This window comes from Aquila chrysaetos, chromosome 14, assembly GCF_900496995.4.
Source record: "Aquila chrysaetos chrysaetos chromosome 14, bAquChr1.4, whole genome shotgun sequence".
Taxonomy (NCBI): domain Eukaryota; kingdom Metazoa; phylum Chordata; class Aves; order Accipitriformes; family Accipitridae; genus Aquila; species Aquila chrysaetos.
In genome coordinates, this window is record NC_044017.1 from 31,172,495 (window position 1) to 31,189,727 (window position 17,233).

The 17,233-nt window shown below is 35.0% G+C and overlaps 1 protein-coding gene across 17 annotated transcripts in view; it reads left to right on the top strand.

The window, feature by feature from the left end:
* The window catches only part of LRCH1 (leucine rich repeats and calponin homology domain containing 1), a 133,934-nt gene that overhangs the window by 72,537 nt on the left and 44,164 nt on the right, over positions 1 to 17,233 (top strand). For all 17 annotated transcript variants that reach the window (XR_003926491.2, XR_003926492.2, XR_003926495.2 and 14 more), the window contains 8 exons: positions 355 to 460; positions 976 to 1,112; positions 2,285 to 2,412; positions 4,429 to 4,513; positions 9,091 to 9,196; positions 10,729 to 10,841; positions 14,645 to 14,712; positions 15,787 to 15,873. Coding sequence is in view for 4 of the 17 variants with exons in the window: in XM_030036261.2 (XP_029892121.1) it covers positions 355 to 460; positions 976 to 1,112; positions 2,285 to 2,412; positions 4,429 to 4,513; positions 9,091 to 9,196; positions 10,729 to 10,841; positions 14,645 to 14,712; positions 15,787 to 15,873 (830 nt within the window). In the remaining 13 variants the exon portion in view is untranslated. The remainder of the gene's footprint in view (positions 1 to 354; positions 461 to 975; positions 1,113 to 2,284; positions 2,413 to 4,428; positions 4,514 to 9,090; positions 9,197 to 10,728; positions 10,842 to 14,644; positions 14,713 to 15,786; positions 15,874 to 17,233) is intronic.

Sequence of the window (17,233 nt, forward strand, 5' to 3'; positions counted from 1 at the left end):
CAAGCATATTTGGTTATATAATCATGGTACTGAGTTCTTCATGTGAATAAAGTTAAGAATAAAAAGGTAGAACATCTTAAGCAAATGGTTTTGAACGTTTCTATAGAAATTAAATTAACTTTCAAAATTAACTTAATCTCCAAATAAGAATTTGCTCTGGGTTTGAAGTAATGTATAAACATTTTCTCATGTACCTATTTTTGCATTGTGAAGAAAGGACACAGATGGTTGCGTGTTTTCAGGTTAATAAAATGTTACAATGGTAATAGCAAATTAGCTACAATTTCACATCTGTGTTATTTAACACTTAGGAGCCAAAAGTTCATTATTTCTATTATTACTATTTTGCTGTAGGATGTCAGCTGTAATGAAATCACAGCTTTGCCACAGCAGATAGGCCAGCTGAAATCTTTAAAAGAACTGAATGTCAGAAGAAATTACCTCGAAGTTTTACCCCAAGGTAAAAACAAACAACAAACAAAAAATCCTAATACCTTTACAGTAGCTCTTTTTATTAACATTTTGAAAGTATTTTTTAATCATGTAAGTAAATATGATTAAAAAGTAGCAATTGCTTTGTGTTCAAATTTATTCCGTTTGAGTTTGTAGAATATAACATTCAGTGGTACTCACTAAATAACAGTGTGTAAGGGTTTTTAAATGGATTATCTTTATGATTCTAGGCATCTTTTAAGTTGCACAAGTACTTACCTGTGAATGCAGTATGGGAACTGTCAGCTGAGTTTCAGGAAAAAAAAACCACCTTCAAAGTATTTATTTTAAAGTTTATTGTCACTTGTATAACAATAACACTTTTAATTTCCCAGTATATAATGGAGTAAATGTTGGTCATATTCCTGCCTGAGTTTGTATTTTTTCCTGAATGCAAAAGGAGGTTTATTCAGAAATATTTTACTATTTTACGGCAAAAATAAATACAGATATAACACCTTCTTTCTTTTTTGTTACTTTTAGAACTAGTACAGCTTCCCTTGGTAAAGTTCGACTTTTCCTGCAATAAAGTGCTTGTGATTCCAATTTGTTTTAGAAAGATGGTGCAGTTACAAGTATTACTGCTTGAGAATAATCCTTTGCAGTCTCCACCAGCACAAGTAAGTAACATCTATAATTTAAATTGTGCCTTAATATTGGGTGGATGATAACAAATTATAGCCTATAAAATGTCACCTTCTGCAATTAGAGGCTTCTGAACTTAGTCATCACAGACATTATTCGTTGATATATACATTAGACATCGAAAATATCCTGTGTTCTGTGTATGAGTCTGTGCACCGCTTGAACCAACATGAGCCTAGAAGATTTCCACTGTTAGCTGCCTGTTTATTTTTGTCATCCCTATCTGCATATGAAACTTAATGTTGGAATACGTATATAATTTTGAAAAAGAGAAGTGAGAAACTTCCTGGATAAATTTTCTCTCTGTTAATAAGAACCCATTTCTAGAAGGTTCTACGAATGTAATCCACAGGAAATTTATTTTACTTTATAGTGTAAGTTTCTAGGTTGTGATACACAAAGAAATCAAACTCCTGAACTGTAGGCCATGCTGAGAAATGATGATAAATGAATGCATCCTGTGCTTGCTGCTTAAGGACAACTTTGTTGTTGTTGACTTACTGGACAGTGGATTCAAACTACATCTCTGAAAGCTACAATTGTTCCAGATCGACAGCTGTTGAAATACTTGAGAGTTTTTATTACATTGGAGAAATGCTTTTCATAACCAATGGTGATGCTTCTCCTAAACTCAAAAAACACAGAGCAAGTTTCAGCAAGTGCTTGAGCTAGAAGTGTGCAGTTAAAGAAAAAAAATTCTAAAATGCAGGTGAAATGCATCATAAAGATGCTTGGACACTAGTAAAAACAATGTGACTAAGAGTATAAAGGACATGCTGATGAATTAAATGTCATTATTGACTAATTTTGGACAATAATTATTCAATTTACGGTTAGTAATAGGCCATATGATATATTTAATCGTAATTATTTTTGCGTGAAAAGCTCATTTGGATTTTTTAAAGTAGAATACATTCTTGTTTTCTGTCTTACTCTCTGATGGTATTCTTACTAGTACACACAAATAATTGATGTGGTAAATGAAGTAGTTCTTAGTAATTTAAAAAAAATTAGTAAAATCTGTTTACGTGGTATCTATTGTGATGTTATGAGTTGATTTTCAGGGAGTTTTACACTAAGTGACATTTGGAATAAATTATTTCTTTCATTCTAGTTATAAATCTAACTTGTTTTTCTTGTCTAACAGATTTGTACAAAGGGTAAGGTGCATATATTCAAATACCTAACTGTACAGGCCTGCCAGATTAAAACAGCAGACTCACTGTATCTTAATGCCATAGAGCAACAGCATTTGCCACAACCTGTGGAAGAGAGGTATGTATGAAAATCTCACTTAGTTTTTTCATGTAACACTTATAAACAAAGTGAAATAAATATATTTATATCTTTAGCTTCCAGAGTTTCATTTGTTTAGATGCTATTTAGAGTGTACTTTTTTGAACAGAGATTTGGTTTGCTTTAATATATTTTATTCTAGTGAAATCCATATAAGAGTTTAGAACAAAATATTTTTAACAGTCAGTTCTGATTAAAGTTAGCAGCACATTAGGAAAGATCTTAGAAGTGAACCTTAGTTTAAATCTATCCTCTTACTAGTAGACTACGGGAATATATTGAAAATAATTCAGATGGTAGTATCATTAGGTGTTGGAATTTTCTTGTAAATCCATTAACACACTAAAGTTTTAATTTCTTGCATTGTTTTGTGATTTAGATATTGTCATACATCCGCCACATAGTTGTTTTAAGCTTTTTTATTCGTCTGGAGGCTTTTATCCATCCAGCAAAGAGAACTGCATGAATCTTGAGACCCTTTTAAAGTGAAATGTGCTAATTTGTTAGCAAAATGAAAGACAAAATCTTTAATGTTTTGCATCAAACATCTAGGAAATGTCATCTTGTATTGTGGCTTAAGGAAAGGAACTAGATACGAAGCAGCTCCTTTCTGTGAGAATCTCCATAGCTAGTTGGAAACCAGCGCTTAGTCAGCTCTTTCTTTCCTATCATGGGAGGTATAATATAAACAATCAGAGAAAGTATGATAATGTCTTATTTTTGGAGAGAAGTACTCAATAAAAACAAAGTGTTGATGTAAATAAAAATAGAGATGTTGCTGATAACACCCTGGGGGCGGGGGGCAGGAAGAACTGTTACAGAATCTCCCTTTCAGTCATCTAGGCAAGGTTTCAAGCAAATTTTTTTCCTCCATGTATGTTTGGAAACACCTTTGTGAATTTCCATCAGATAAATGCCAAAGGTAGGAAGAATCCAGGATGAAGAGTAAGTTTTCCATTTGGGAAACACCTGCTTGTTTTCTGTTTTGTTCTTTTAGTATATAAGAAAATTGACAGGAATGTCAGGTCCTGGATGACATTTTGGTTAGATAGGAGCATACAGGTTAGGGTCAGGGGATAGTACAGAGTAGGTGCCAGTTGGTAACTAACAGCCTAATGTCTATCACACAATAACCACCAAACTTTTATTTTAGAGAATAACTTCACACTTCTAAAGAAAAAACGAACCCAGTTAGGATTTCCATAGGCAGTTTCTACACAAAATCCTTAGTGTTTACTAATAAGAAATAATTTAAGATTAGGGTTAATCAGATATCTTATTCATGTGAAGACTGATAAAGTTCTTTTTTAAATTGCTGTGTCAGTCTGAATTCAGGGTTGTAGCTTTCAGGATTGCAAATGAGGGGATAATAAAGCATATTTTTAAAAAAGTTAGATGATGAGAGTTTTGCATGTACTAGCGTACTTTATAATGAGTAGAGGTCATATTAGGTAATGAAACCAGAAGAGAGAGCAGTTGTCATTATTATAGTCATTTTCTTAAAAACCTAAATTTCAAAGTCTATTTTAAGGCACCAGAAGGAGGTTTCTGTGTTAATAATTACTTCAAGCCGCAGGGAGATATCAGTTCATTTTTAATGCATCAATGGTTACAATTAAATCAGTTGACTCCAGTTTGAGTTCAACTAGTTTGGTTGCTTATCCCATGGCTAAATGACTTCAGACTCCTGTGCTACTTAGCTAGTAACTAAGCATTTTTACCTAGTATATAGACAAAAGCAAGCTTTACAGCAGATTATTTCTGTTGTTTTCGTTAATCCTTAGGCTAACCAGCCATTCCATCTGATCTATTTTACTATCACCAGACTGCAAATTTGTAGTTTTTAACCATACTAGGCTATTTCACCCTCTACCATTAAGCCTGGTTGGAATTTTGCTTTGATTTAAGTAAAACCAGGACAGAATTCTAACGGTAAATGCTATGATAGCTTTTTATTGATTTTTTAAATTTAATTTTATTTTTATTCACATCTAGCATTGATGACATCTACCCAAGTAAAAAGGACTCAGATTCAGGAGTTGGTAGTGATAATGGTGATAAACGTTTGTCAGCAACAGAGGTAAGTTGTCTGAATTCTGCGTCCAGCTCCCCTTCCAGCACCCTTATTTTTGACTGTATGTTAAGTTGAGTAACAATGTGAATATGTTTTTAGCCATCAAAACTGTGCAACCACATCCTTGGAATGAATTTCTCGCTAAGAAATGGATAAAACAAAGATAAAAGGAGACTCTGTGTGTGTGTGTGTGTGTGTGTGTGTGTGTTTGGTTTTGGGCTGGTTTTTTTTTTTTTGTTTTTTTTCTCTGTATGCTTTCTGGAGAGGGCAGGGAAATACTTGCTTACAAATGGTCAACAACCTACCAATAGTGAAAATTCACTACAGTTTTCAGGCAGTTTAGATAATCTAGAGAATGAGGGCCACACCAGAATCCACGTCTGCTGTTTCCAATGAAGTAAATGTCCTAACAGTTACACGCCTGGCTGCTTCTCACATGTTTTCTCTTTGACTGATGACTCTTTCCTGTTGGGAATTAAGAGGAGTTCAGTCTGCCCAGTCCTGGTATGTTCTGTGGTGTTGTGGTTATGGCAGTTTGCTGTAGCGTAGGAACTTCAGAAACTTTGCAGATCTTAATGCCTTTACATGCTCTGGCAGTTAGGCAGTGCTGGAAATAAGCCTTCGGAATTTTTTCTGAACTATGTTATCTGACTGAGCAAAGAAAAAGGATGGCTTTCCTAAGACTAATGTTGTCCTGAGCAGTTAGAGCTGACTTTCCTAGACCTTTTTTCTGAGGCACTGCTCAGCTGAACAGGGCACTAAATCTAGTTGGACTTGAACTGAGTAAATAATGATAAATAAGTAAATAATTTGCAGTATAATTCAGTGATGATCTTTCTGAAATGAACAAATAATGGGATTTGTGGTCTGACCTGATGGGAAATATTCAGGTCACAATAAAAGAATGAGTTTCGTGCTACTTAAAATAATTATACACTGATTCTTTAGTGTTTTTCACCTCCTTTGAGGAAAAGAGATTCTGTTGCTTTTGAAACAAATGTATAAAGAATCAAGCTTAGATACTGAATTTGTAGTTACTAAAAAGCAAATTGAAAATGAATCCACTTACACACTGATTGGTCTTTTAAATACAAAAGCACTTAAAACCCCACAGGGATTTCCAAGTATTTGGCCAAGTTTCTTGCTAGATAGAAATGAAGCAGAATTACTGGGATTTCTAGCCAGACTTCCAATGGTTTCCCTCTAGTTGTAAGAGCATACAGTCCATTCAGAGATGCTTACAAACTGTTTTGCCATTCTTACACTTCCTGAAGCTGAGTTAGCTTGTTAATGAAACTGTTATTCCAGAATTTCCTCTTTAGCTATAAATAACACCTTTAGAAAATAGATCATCTTTCCTGTAATCAAAATGTAGCAATCTGAATGCTGCAAAAAATCTTTTAAAGACAACCAACAGTGAACTGATCCATTTTTATTAGCACAAGGGCTTTTTATATGAGAACTATTTACTCATTCCATCCCCGCCGGATTATTGCTCTACTATTAAGGAGAAAATAGATGCTGAGATCAGTAATCCCAAATGTATTTGGTAGTAAATTCACCACTCAGTTTTCCTTTTGATGCGATCTTTAATACCTGTGTTACACATGAGAATTGTGCAACATTAGCATGTTGTGAATAGATTCCTGTATGTTGTTAATTACAATCAGAAATCTACATACCAAACATTAGATAAACATTAAATGATAGGTCATAAAGTGGTCATTAAAACACATTTTTGGAGGGTTTTTATAAATACATCAGACATATAGAAACAAACTGCAGTTTAGTCTGAATGCTAATGGCTGTTGAGTTTCAGCTCTTTTACAGAAAAATACTACAATGTCATTTTGCATTTGTGTAACTTAAAAACAGTAACTTAAATGAATCACTTGTTTGAAAACGAATGTATTTTTTAGGAAGCTTGCTAATTAGCTTTGGGCACATACACATAGGAGGGGAGTACTTGATGAACAATTTACCTATTTCTGTCTGGCTTGTTGGTAGGGTAATTTCAGGGTCAATTCTTCAGAGCTATAGTCATTTTGGGCATTTCAAGTGAAAGGTATCTTGTAGCATTGCTGTAAAACTGATCACACCAACTTGAAGGCAAATTCTGCTTTAAGGTAGTGCACTCGCGTACCTCATCTTTTAGGAACAGTGTGGCATTTTGATTCATTATTCACCTCCCTTTGACCTTATTTTTTCCTTAGTTAAAATTCATTAGAACAAGAGGGTACTTGTTAAGATCCAGATGGTGTCCCAGCTTTATTACCCATAAGAGTAACGCATTAGTACCAGCAAGAATGTATATGAAGATTCTTTCAAAATGCATCATCTGAATTCAGTGTTGGAATAATGTTAGGTATTTTTGATTCTTATATGTCTATTGTCTTCTGTTGCTGGCTGAATAAAAATAAAACTGTGGACGAAGGAAGTGAGACACAGTATTTCACCTGTGAAGGAGCAATACTTTTGTATTATCGCAGGCTGCTTTGGATAGTTTCTATTTCATGGTATACTGGCAGGAAACACCTGGAAAATCAATTGCAGAATTCTGTAGGCCCTGAAAGCGAGACGTAGCCTGTTAAAGGAATGATTTTCTGTTTCCAAATTGAATGGCCCGTGGCTTTTTTTACATGCCAAAATATTTTCCTAAAAGCTGTATGTGTTGCTCTGCTGAGAAAAAAAATCTTGCCTGTTTTAGTATTCAGAACTTGTAATAATGTGTATAAGAACATTTTACTGTAGTATTTTCAAATCATCGTTGTGAAATTAACAAAACATGAATCTTTGATCTAGAGTAACTAAATTTAATGCTTAAATGTCACATGAGATACAGTCTGAAAGAAAGAGAAGGAACTTCACAGTAACCTTAGTTGTCTGAACAAATTTATTCTGTGTATGTCTTTTTTTTTTTTTTTTTTTTTTGTAAAAGCTGTTGGATTGTCATTGTTTCAGGTCTAAAAATGAGTGACTTGTGCTTAGACTACTTGGAGCGTGGTTTGTTTATTTTCTGTTTGAGATACTAATTTGTTTCATTTTAAAATACAATTTATTTTAAAATTTAAAAATTATTTTAAAAGTTGAGAAATAGGAACAGTACTGCAACGATAGTTCACTTCATTATAAAGTTTCATTATTTTGATAAGGCTTTATCAATTCCCTGAACATCCTTTTGAATTTTTTCTCTTTAAGCAGAAGAATACAGCCAGTGAATTCATAGAGTTAATAACATGCAGTTTATTCATAAAGAAGAACATTTATGGTGGTCCACATTTACAAAATGTGTTAAGTCCATGGTATTCTTGGGAAACAGGAATAACCACGTATATTTTTTATACAGTTTTTTAAGTGCAAAGCAGATTTGCTCCATCCTTTATCACAAACCTTAGCTTCAGGACTTAAAAAAATATCTTTTATATGGAATATGAACATATAAAGGTAGCAAGAACGGCATAATTCTACTCAAAGCTAGCAACTGTGGGAAAGAATAACTGATTGGATGTAACAATCTCCCATTCCATTGCGGATCTGGTGTTACAGTGGGCTGAACTGATAAACAGGCATATACCATTTCCTTAAAAATACATATTCTTAAAGGATATGGAACAAACTGCTATATATGTATTATAGCACTTATAATTACAGAATACATGTACGGAATATGTATGCGCAGAGTAGCGAGTTCCAGAAACACAGAGCATCTAAAGAATGAGCAACGCCAGTGGGTTTGCTGGGAAATGCATTTGCAGAGCTCTGAAAGGCTGTTGTAACGGTAAGCTCTCTCAGGAGAGCAAGAATAAAAACTTGACCTCTTCTGCAGACGGTGTTTTTGCTGTAGTTCACCTCAGGAGAGAATGTGAGCAGGTCACTGCCGGTCCTGCAGAACAGCCGTGCCCTAGCAGCATGGGACAGAAGCGAAGGCAGTGAAGTGTCAGCGTAGCCACTATCCGTAAAGTCATAGACAAGATAAGCTTGTAGATAAAAGTAATGAGTTTTAGTGTACCAACTAATACGGCTGAAAAAAATGTATGCGCTTTTAAGTCAATGAAGAAAAGCCAGCGTACTTGGGAGTTTCTGCTTTTTCTCAGCTCCACCAGTTAGTCTAATAAAAGGCGTTGCCTCAGCCTACAAAGTTCATCTTGCCTGCTTTAGGCATTAAATTAACAAGCTGCAGGGTAAAGCAGGGGAGAAGAGTCTTGGAGGGAAAGAGAAAAGGACTGTGATACGAGGCTCAGTTTTTCTACAGACTTTGGTGGCTACGAGGAGCCTCTATTTTCAGCTGTCCCGGGAAAGCGCACAGAGAGCAGCGCAGTGGAGCGGTGTCACTGCAAGGGGAGGACTAGCGCAGCGAGGGAGGTAGGGGAAGAGGAGAGGTGAATTGTTCTGCTTGGCAAGCCTCCTGTCAGGATGTATTCAGCACGACTACAGCTTCCTGCAACAGGATTTCGTCATGTTAGGTGCTCTGGTATCCTCTCCCATATTAGTTTGCCGCTCTTTAGTGAGCACTCTTCTTAATCTGTACGTTTTTATCACTCTTGGTTTGAGCTGAAAGCAGCGTTTCTCTTGTTTCTTCTTAGCCTTCTGATGAAGATACTATCAGCTTTAATGTTCCAATGTCGGACATCGTGGAAGAAGATCAGGTTGTAAAGGAAGATTCAGGTCACCATGCTAACTCAAGAAAAGGTTGGAATGTAAAAAAAGTGGAAGTTAAATACAGGGAAATTCTGGCGATAATTCCATGTATAAGACTAAATGCAGTTTGCAAAAATCACAACCCAACAAACATCAATCTTTCAGGAGTCTACAAACATCATCTTTAAATGAAATCCGTTTTATTTACTGCTATTTTTCCTTGGAATTTTCAGTGTTTAATTTTGCTCTGGATAAATACCTTATTAAATTGATTTTTCTTGCTGATGTTCTAGTTGATCAACGGGTATTTTTGCCACCCTGTGCATTTTAATTGTTTTGTAATAAATGCCTACCTACCCAAAAGGCTTTAAGCATGCGTATGCAGTCATGTAAAAAAGCAGAAAAAGTGTGCCACTTAGAACTTTTTTAACTATACTGAATTTGAGGTCCTTATAGTTGTTTTCTGTAGCAATTCCAATGACCTTGTTACACCTTGTCTCAAGAGTTAGTAAGTTTTGGTTCTGACTTGGGGAAGAAAAGTGAGAGTCGGTTTAAACCATGCTTCCCAACCAGTAATATCAATGTATAATAACTTATCAAATGCTAACTCAGATTTTGAGTTAGCTATGTACAAAAGCAGAGTCCCTTTCTCTGGTTGGACATAATGTGTATATAAAGCTTTATTAATCAAAGTCAGCATTACCTCTGGAAGCAAGTAAATCTCTTCAGATTTTGTGAGAAGGTGTAATTTTATATAAATTTTATTAAAGTAACTTATCTTTTTCTAAATTACATCTACGTACTGATAAACAATGTTTCTCCAAGGTCTGTACATACTAATGATAAAAGGCAGGATGAAGTCAGTGAGTAGCATATGCATATACATAAATAGGAGATCAGCCTTTGCCCAGTGTTACATACTAGGTTAAATGAACTTCAGTTGAGATACTCATCAGAATTCAGGAGAATACGAAGTGAGATAGTAAGAGCATTACATCCTACGGTGTTTATTAGCAAACTGGAGAGAGTAAGTTATAGGATCAGACCACTTCAAACAGAGGAGAAAATTCTTACTGCCACATGCCCCTGGAAATAGTATATATAAGCAAGAGATTAGCATAGGCTCTGAAGGCTCTGAATCATTTTGTTTGACTTCTGCTAAGAGTTTGAGTGTTTGTTACAGCATAATAACTCTGAAGTTGCATTAAACTGCAAGTCACTTGCTGAGACATCTGAATGTCTTAAGGTACTCTGCAGCTGTCCAGCTGTGCTCTGGTACCGGTACTGGCAAGACCTACTTGGTGTAGTTCAAAACTGACTCCATTAATGCCGGTTGTGGCGCTTCTGATCTACAACTGTATGAGCCCAGGGTATTGATTTATTACAACTTTGAAATGAATTGGCATCACTCATTAAAATGCGAAGGTCTTAACCTGTTTGAAGTTTTTAATACACTTCGAATTTAAGCTTTGTTTTTGAGCTCTATAATTTAGTACACTTAAATTATGTTGAGTAACAAATGTTGAGCTGAACCAGAAATCATTCTTCTCTCTCTTTTTTTCTTTTTCAATTGTTGTTATTAGTGGAATTCCATCAAGGATCTTCTCACCTGATTGTCAATGATAAGTCAAGAGAAACAGGAAACCAGTTTAATGAATCGGATACTCTTACTACTGAATTTATGAGTTACATTAAGGCAAGTTTGTTACAATTTTAAATGGGGGGAAATATCTTCACTACTTTCGTAAGTATAGAGCAAATAGAAGTGACAAACTGCAGACATTTTAATGAATAAGAGACCGCAATTGATACTCTTTGTCATAAAAGATACAGAAGGCAAAAATAAGCAGGTAGGTTTAAAGTGATCATAATTAATCTAGGAGGTCAATTTACCCATAACTCTTTCTAGTATATGTGAGAGTTATCCTTTAACTATATTTAAGGCTTTAAGAAAAAGTGCCAGGTATGATCTGTAGTATTTGCTTTATATTTTGAATTGAGCAATTTTTGCATTTGTTACATTAGTAATATGCAAGACATGTTTCAGCGTCAGCTGTGGTGGCTAAAGTTATGAAATAAAGTTACAGTATTAAAAACAGATTTTCTTAAATGTTTTAAAATTATAGTAGAAATTGACAGATCTCTAAAGACAAATGATACCAAATCTAAAATAAAATCTATTATTCTAGGAACCTACCTCTTAGAAAATTTGGCAATTTCCTTTCTTGATGGATTTAGGGAGTATACACTAACTCTGTTATGAACTTCGTAGATGCTATAGGTGATAGGAAAGTGCATTTGAATAATTGTGTGTATAACAAAACATATATGTGTGTGTGTGTGTATAATGAAGTATAAGAAAACACAGGTTATCCACAATAAGAAAGTTTGAGATTATACCCATAAGTCTTTTTTTGTACGTAAAGGTCTGGGTGCCACTTTAATTTCCTTAAGATGTTATTACTGAACACTGGTGCTCTGGATTGCTGGTTACACATGTCATAGGTAGTTGCTTAATCCATTTGAAAGTATTACTCTTGTCTTTCTGTCATGGTTAATGAATACTTGCTTAGCAGTCATGTGGCATCTTCCTGGCATATGGCTTCTTGTCAGGGAACTATGAAAAGTGTTTTCTTTTTGAACTGTTTTTCACAATGAATGACCTTTTAGAAATTGTTCTGTTGTGTCCTTTTTCTGTTTTAAGTTGTATTTTCCCCATTCATATTGTCATTTACTCATTTTTTTCTATTTGTGTCATTAGGTTTAGTGGAGTATTTCTAGACATATGTGTCTGAGGAAGCTGCAGTAGAATCCATAGAAATGTACTACAAATCATTAGTGATTGCTGTTGTGTGGTGGCTCATGAAATTCACTTGCTTTATTATATAGTAAGAACTGCCTGATGATTTTATAAATTAAATGTAGCTAGGTAGACTAGGAGCTTTTGAAAGGTTCTAGAGAAATTTTGAGCAAGTGGGGCTTTTTTCTGTGAAAATTTATTTGCCGGATACTTTTGCTAGATGCTTTGTAATGCAAAGATATTTGAGAAATAGTAGTATTTTGTAGCATTCCTGTGGACGTAACGTCTCCTCTTGATTTATAGACCAGAAGGGATTATCTAGTATGGGTATTTTTAGACTAATTTTCTCCTTCTGTGGAGATTCTTAAAGGGTGCAGTGTATCACTTCCATCTTCCATCTCTTACAGGAAAAAATGTGCTAGGAAGTAATAGTGGAAAGAGAAAGGATGTGGCCTTTCAGCTTCTTGGAAGCAGGCTTCTGGTTCTGCAAAAGATCTCTTTATTTGAGCAACCTTTTTGTTTTTTCTAGCAACAAAACCCTTGCAGGTCGTCTTCAGCTAGTTGCAGAGTCTCTGAAGTGGCAGCCACAGAGGACTTGCACTTAAAAACAAAGTAAAAAACCCAAAAACTAACAAACTTTTCCCTTTCATAGTTAGTGAAGACATGTGGTTCTCAGAAAACTTTATTTACATAGTAAATACATGTTGCTTTTTTGTTGCTTTTTTTTGTTATTTACAAACACAAATGTGAATTCAGTAGTGTCGATTAACAGGAAGAGTTATTTATAGTTGCTGGATGTTTAGGACGCTACAGGTTATCTTATATTAGCTTGTTCTTTTGTGACTTTTATACTTAAAGATTGAGGGATTTTTTTTTTTATAGGTAAAATGTGATTATTAGTAGTATTTTTAGAAAGTTAAAATGTTAATAAATGATTGAAGGTTTCCTGCATAGAAATTTTCAGCAGGTGCGCACATTTGAGGTGAATGAAGTAGGTAAAAGGGGATAGAATACTTTCATCCTCCCCTGGCAAAGGGGTAGACGCATCTGAAGCTGACTGTATGTAGTATTATGTATATACTTTGTATTTCCTTTCCTCGTTCTTCTCGCCTCATCATCTTGATTTTCAGTAGTGTACTATTTGAAGACTTCCCTTGGGAATGTCCTCTATCATAATAGGATAATATTATCTAAAATAGTGTGTTGCAGACACTGGTTCAGTGAAACATAGGTTACTGTACTGAATTTCAGTATAGGAAAATTGCCAGAGTGAGCAGTTTTATTTCTTTTAATTTGTTATCTTATGGCAGTTGAGGTCAGCGGCTGGTGACTTGAACGGGTCGTACATCCATTTTATTCTGAGGATTTTGAACTCAGGGCGTTTTCCTTCTTGTGCGAATTTCTGAGTCTGTTGTGTTCTGTGGTTTATATTTAGTCATATACTAGAATGTCTTTTGGGACAGTGGGGGTCTTCTAAAATTGAAAATCTGGTTAACCAAAGCATACATAAAATCAGTACAACTTGCAGGGCAAAAGAGGAGCTTAGGCTTGGAGGATTTTGTAATTTGTCAAATGCTAGTCCTAATTTGTATGGCTTTATTTATGATATCTATATAGTTATGCCCAGAGACTGAGGATCATCTTCTAGAATAAGTGCTGCATTTTGGTCACCTTGTGATATGTGCCCTTATGGGAAAAATCATGTACTTCGTTCCTGTAAGGAGAAGAAATAGAAAAAAGAAGGGCTTTATTCATTCTACCGGGGATTGGCACTGGGAAATGGGCCATCTTTGGGGTATGTTAGAGAAGCTGGTACACTCCTCAGTGACGCATCTTGCAGAGTTGGATAGCATTTATTGGTACAGGGTGATGCGACTGATGTGCCAAACGCATGACACAAAAGAGGATAAGTCTTTCTGTTTTCTGCTGTTCGTTCTCTACTAGTAGAAATGCGCATCTCTTCAGAGAGCTTCTGTCTTTACTGGCAGCTGAACTAATTCCGTGTTCCTCCCTATCTGAGATGAAAGAGAAAAGAAAATTGCAAAGCACAAAATGGAAGCATGAAAGAGTCAAGTTTTCTAATAAGTAGCACTTCATAGTTATACGTAGGACAGTGAGAGCTGTAATTTATGCCTACATTCAACCGAAAATAACTGGCTGACTGATATGAATTCTTCCATGCAGTTTTTTGTTCTGATTTGTTTTAAAAAAAATATTTGTGGCTTTTAAAATTGTCAAGTAGGAATCCTGTTAATAATTATGGATGAAGTATGTAATTGCTACTGCTTGCGTATTTGGAATTTGCTTGTTCTGTAAACAAATCTGGCTGCGGTAGGAGAGCAAGTAAGAGAAGAGTTAGGGTTGTGCTTAATTGAAGCACTGTTTGCATACACCAGAAAGGCACAAATGAAATCTGGGACATAGAATAAAGAATTCTCATGCTGTTTGACTTTCTTTTTTACCATTAAAGGAGGGTAAGGGCTGTTGACCTCAATAAAATCTGAACAGTGAATAGAAAGATCTTGTAATCGGTATTTTAAAAGGGCGTAGGGTGGGGAGTGGAGCAGAAGTGTTGGATTGCTTCAACTAGCCACCCTAAACTGTTACATAAATTAGGTCAGTGCTGAGTCTGAAAGCAAAATTTATCTGCCTACTTAATTGCAAAGTTCAGTTCTCAATATCATTTTGTCTGCTTACAGAGCAGAGCAGCAGAATGTGATGAATTATTGAGAATAGAAGAGGACACACAATGGCAAACAGACGAAATGTAAGTATTTTTTATGTATCTGTAAGTAATCAGCTGTGTCATTTAATTAGATTGACGAGAATTGGCAATTCCTTATCAGTTAATAATTTTGTAGACTTGGAGGCATGACAGAAGCACAGCCTTGCACTTTGTGTGTGCTCAATGTTTTATACATTATTGCCAAATAGAGCAGATGTTATATTACAACTGATTAATTTGTATGCACCAATAATGCTGTAATATTTTTACATGTGTAGAATGCAAGCTTTTTAATGAGGTATTTTGATATTTAGTATGTTAATGGCATTGGTAAAAAAGGATTTTATTAAAACTTGTAAGATCTAAATTTAATGTACATTTAAAAATTTTTAATTTAATTGGAAAAAAATCCCTCAGCCTTTTTTCTTCTTTTGTTGTAATTTTAACCCTGAAGCAATCATGAATTCATAGATATTAATTCAAGAGGAGAGCAAGTGAACATCAGTCGCTGAGGCGAGTGCCTAAGAAAAGGGGATTTAACATGACAATGTACTGTGAAGTTGTCACTTATCAAAACAGTGGAGTCCTATATGATTTAAAAACAAAAACTGAAGGAAGGGAGGAGTATGTGCTTTCTGAAAGAGCCTTACTGGCGGAACTAACAGGAGATTGTGTTTCTAAACCCCCAAAAGAATTACAAATATTAAAAAGCAAAAGAAAGCATGCTGGTCCATTAAAAGAATCATTGTATTTAGTACTTATATTAAAACAGTACATGTGATGAGTGCAGTTAATAAGAGTCAAATACTGGTAAATAAATTTTCAATTTTAGAAGTCAGTCTGTTTAATTGAATGCTAAAAGTTTTAGTTCATCACATTTGTTTATGTATGTATGTATTAGGTGGGGGGGGCTTTGTTAAGGACAAAGTGCTGGAGAATTTTTTCAGAAGAAACTCTTTTCGTAAGTTCAGCACATGCTAGTGTGCACAGAGGCTGGTTTTTCCCCTCTGTAGTGTTTGCGTGCCAGTTGGAAGCTACAGCTCAAACTGAAATTCAGACTACCCTTGATAATTGCTGTTGTACCTCTTTTTTGAATGCTTTTGTTTTCTGTTATAGAATAAATTTATCAGAAGAGCAAACTATTGATATAGCAATGATAGAACAACTAAGAGAAGCAGTAGATTTATTACAAGATCCCAACAGGTATGCTTACAATAGCTAATGTATTAATGTAATGTATTTAAAATTTTTGTGAATTACTTTTAGAGTTCTTTTTTTAATTGATAATTGAAAGTTCTCTGGAGTTACGAAGTGCTTTGTTAGCATACTGATGTTTTTCAGGAGGCGCTTAGATAGTTAAGAAGGAAACTTGCATTCTCTCTCCGAGTACCTAGACAAGGATCCCAGTACATTAAGAAGGATTTCAGGTATAAAAGAAACCTAAATTTAGAAGTGGAGACACCCCTCAACCATTCATTTCGTGTACACTACTGTGGTTTTCTGAAGTTTTGTCTAGGATTGCCACATTTCTTCTAGGGACTATAAACTCTCCTCTACTTATTCATGCTTGGTTTATTTTGTGGGAGTGGAGAAGGTCTTCTGGCCCAGCTTCATCCCAACTTAATGGAGCACAAAAAGGAGGTGCCTGAATTAGCGGTGGAGTTTCTGTAGTCTCCCTCTGAAATCAAAAGGAGAAAGAGGAAGAAGCAGCTAGAGAAAGTTACTTAGATTTCCCCTGACTACAGAAGGCAAGGTTTTATAATTTAGGTGCCTGTTTTAAGTGGCCAAAGTCAGGTGGAATGACTCTGGATCTGTGAATAAGCAAAAGAATAAGTATTTAAAAGGAAATAAATGCTTGTCCTGCTGAAAAGGACTGACAAGAGTGGTGTAAGTAGTTCTGTCCAGATGCTTTTCTTCGTGTAATCACCTTCAGAAATCGATTAAGTTAATTTCAAAACGAGGTAACTTGTATTTCTTCATTACTTCTATGAGGTAGTTGGTTTACAGCTTCATTTCGCTGAAGACTAGAAACCTCCTTGTCATTTCCATCCTTAAATATCCTTGTTTCTTCTTCTTCCCTTGGCCGGTTTGCCGTAGATCTTTGTTCTTGTGACTATACTGTTTTTTAGTTTAAATGCCTATTTTAATACTGCTTTTTCACCTAGCAGACCTTTGTACTTTTTAGACAGAAATTCACTCCTGTTAGTATTTCTAGAGAGACAGTTATCTGGCTTTATTTTGAATCATATAAAGAATTACTTGAATTCTTGAATCATATACTAAATACTTGAATCACAAGTATTTTTGCTTAATAAAAAGTCATACAAATTAGGAAAGCTTTTTGGTTCCTGTGGCTTCTGTGAGATAATATACTGTTGCTTCTGCAGCTCATATGAGGCTTATTACTTTGTGGGAGACGCGTTGCAACTAAAAAAGGAAAAAGTCTCGTTTGGAGAAAAGTGACATTTAAAAACTTTCAGTTAGCCTTATAAATTTTGTCATTTTGGTTTTTGTCAAATATTGCCCCATTATTTCCTAAATATTTCTTTTTTCTTATTAAATT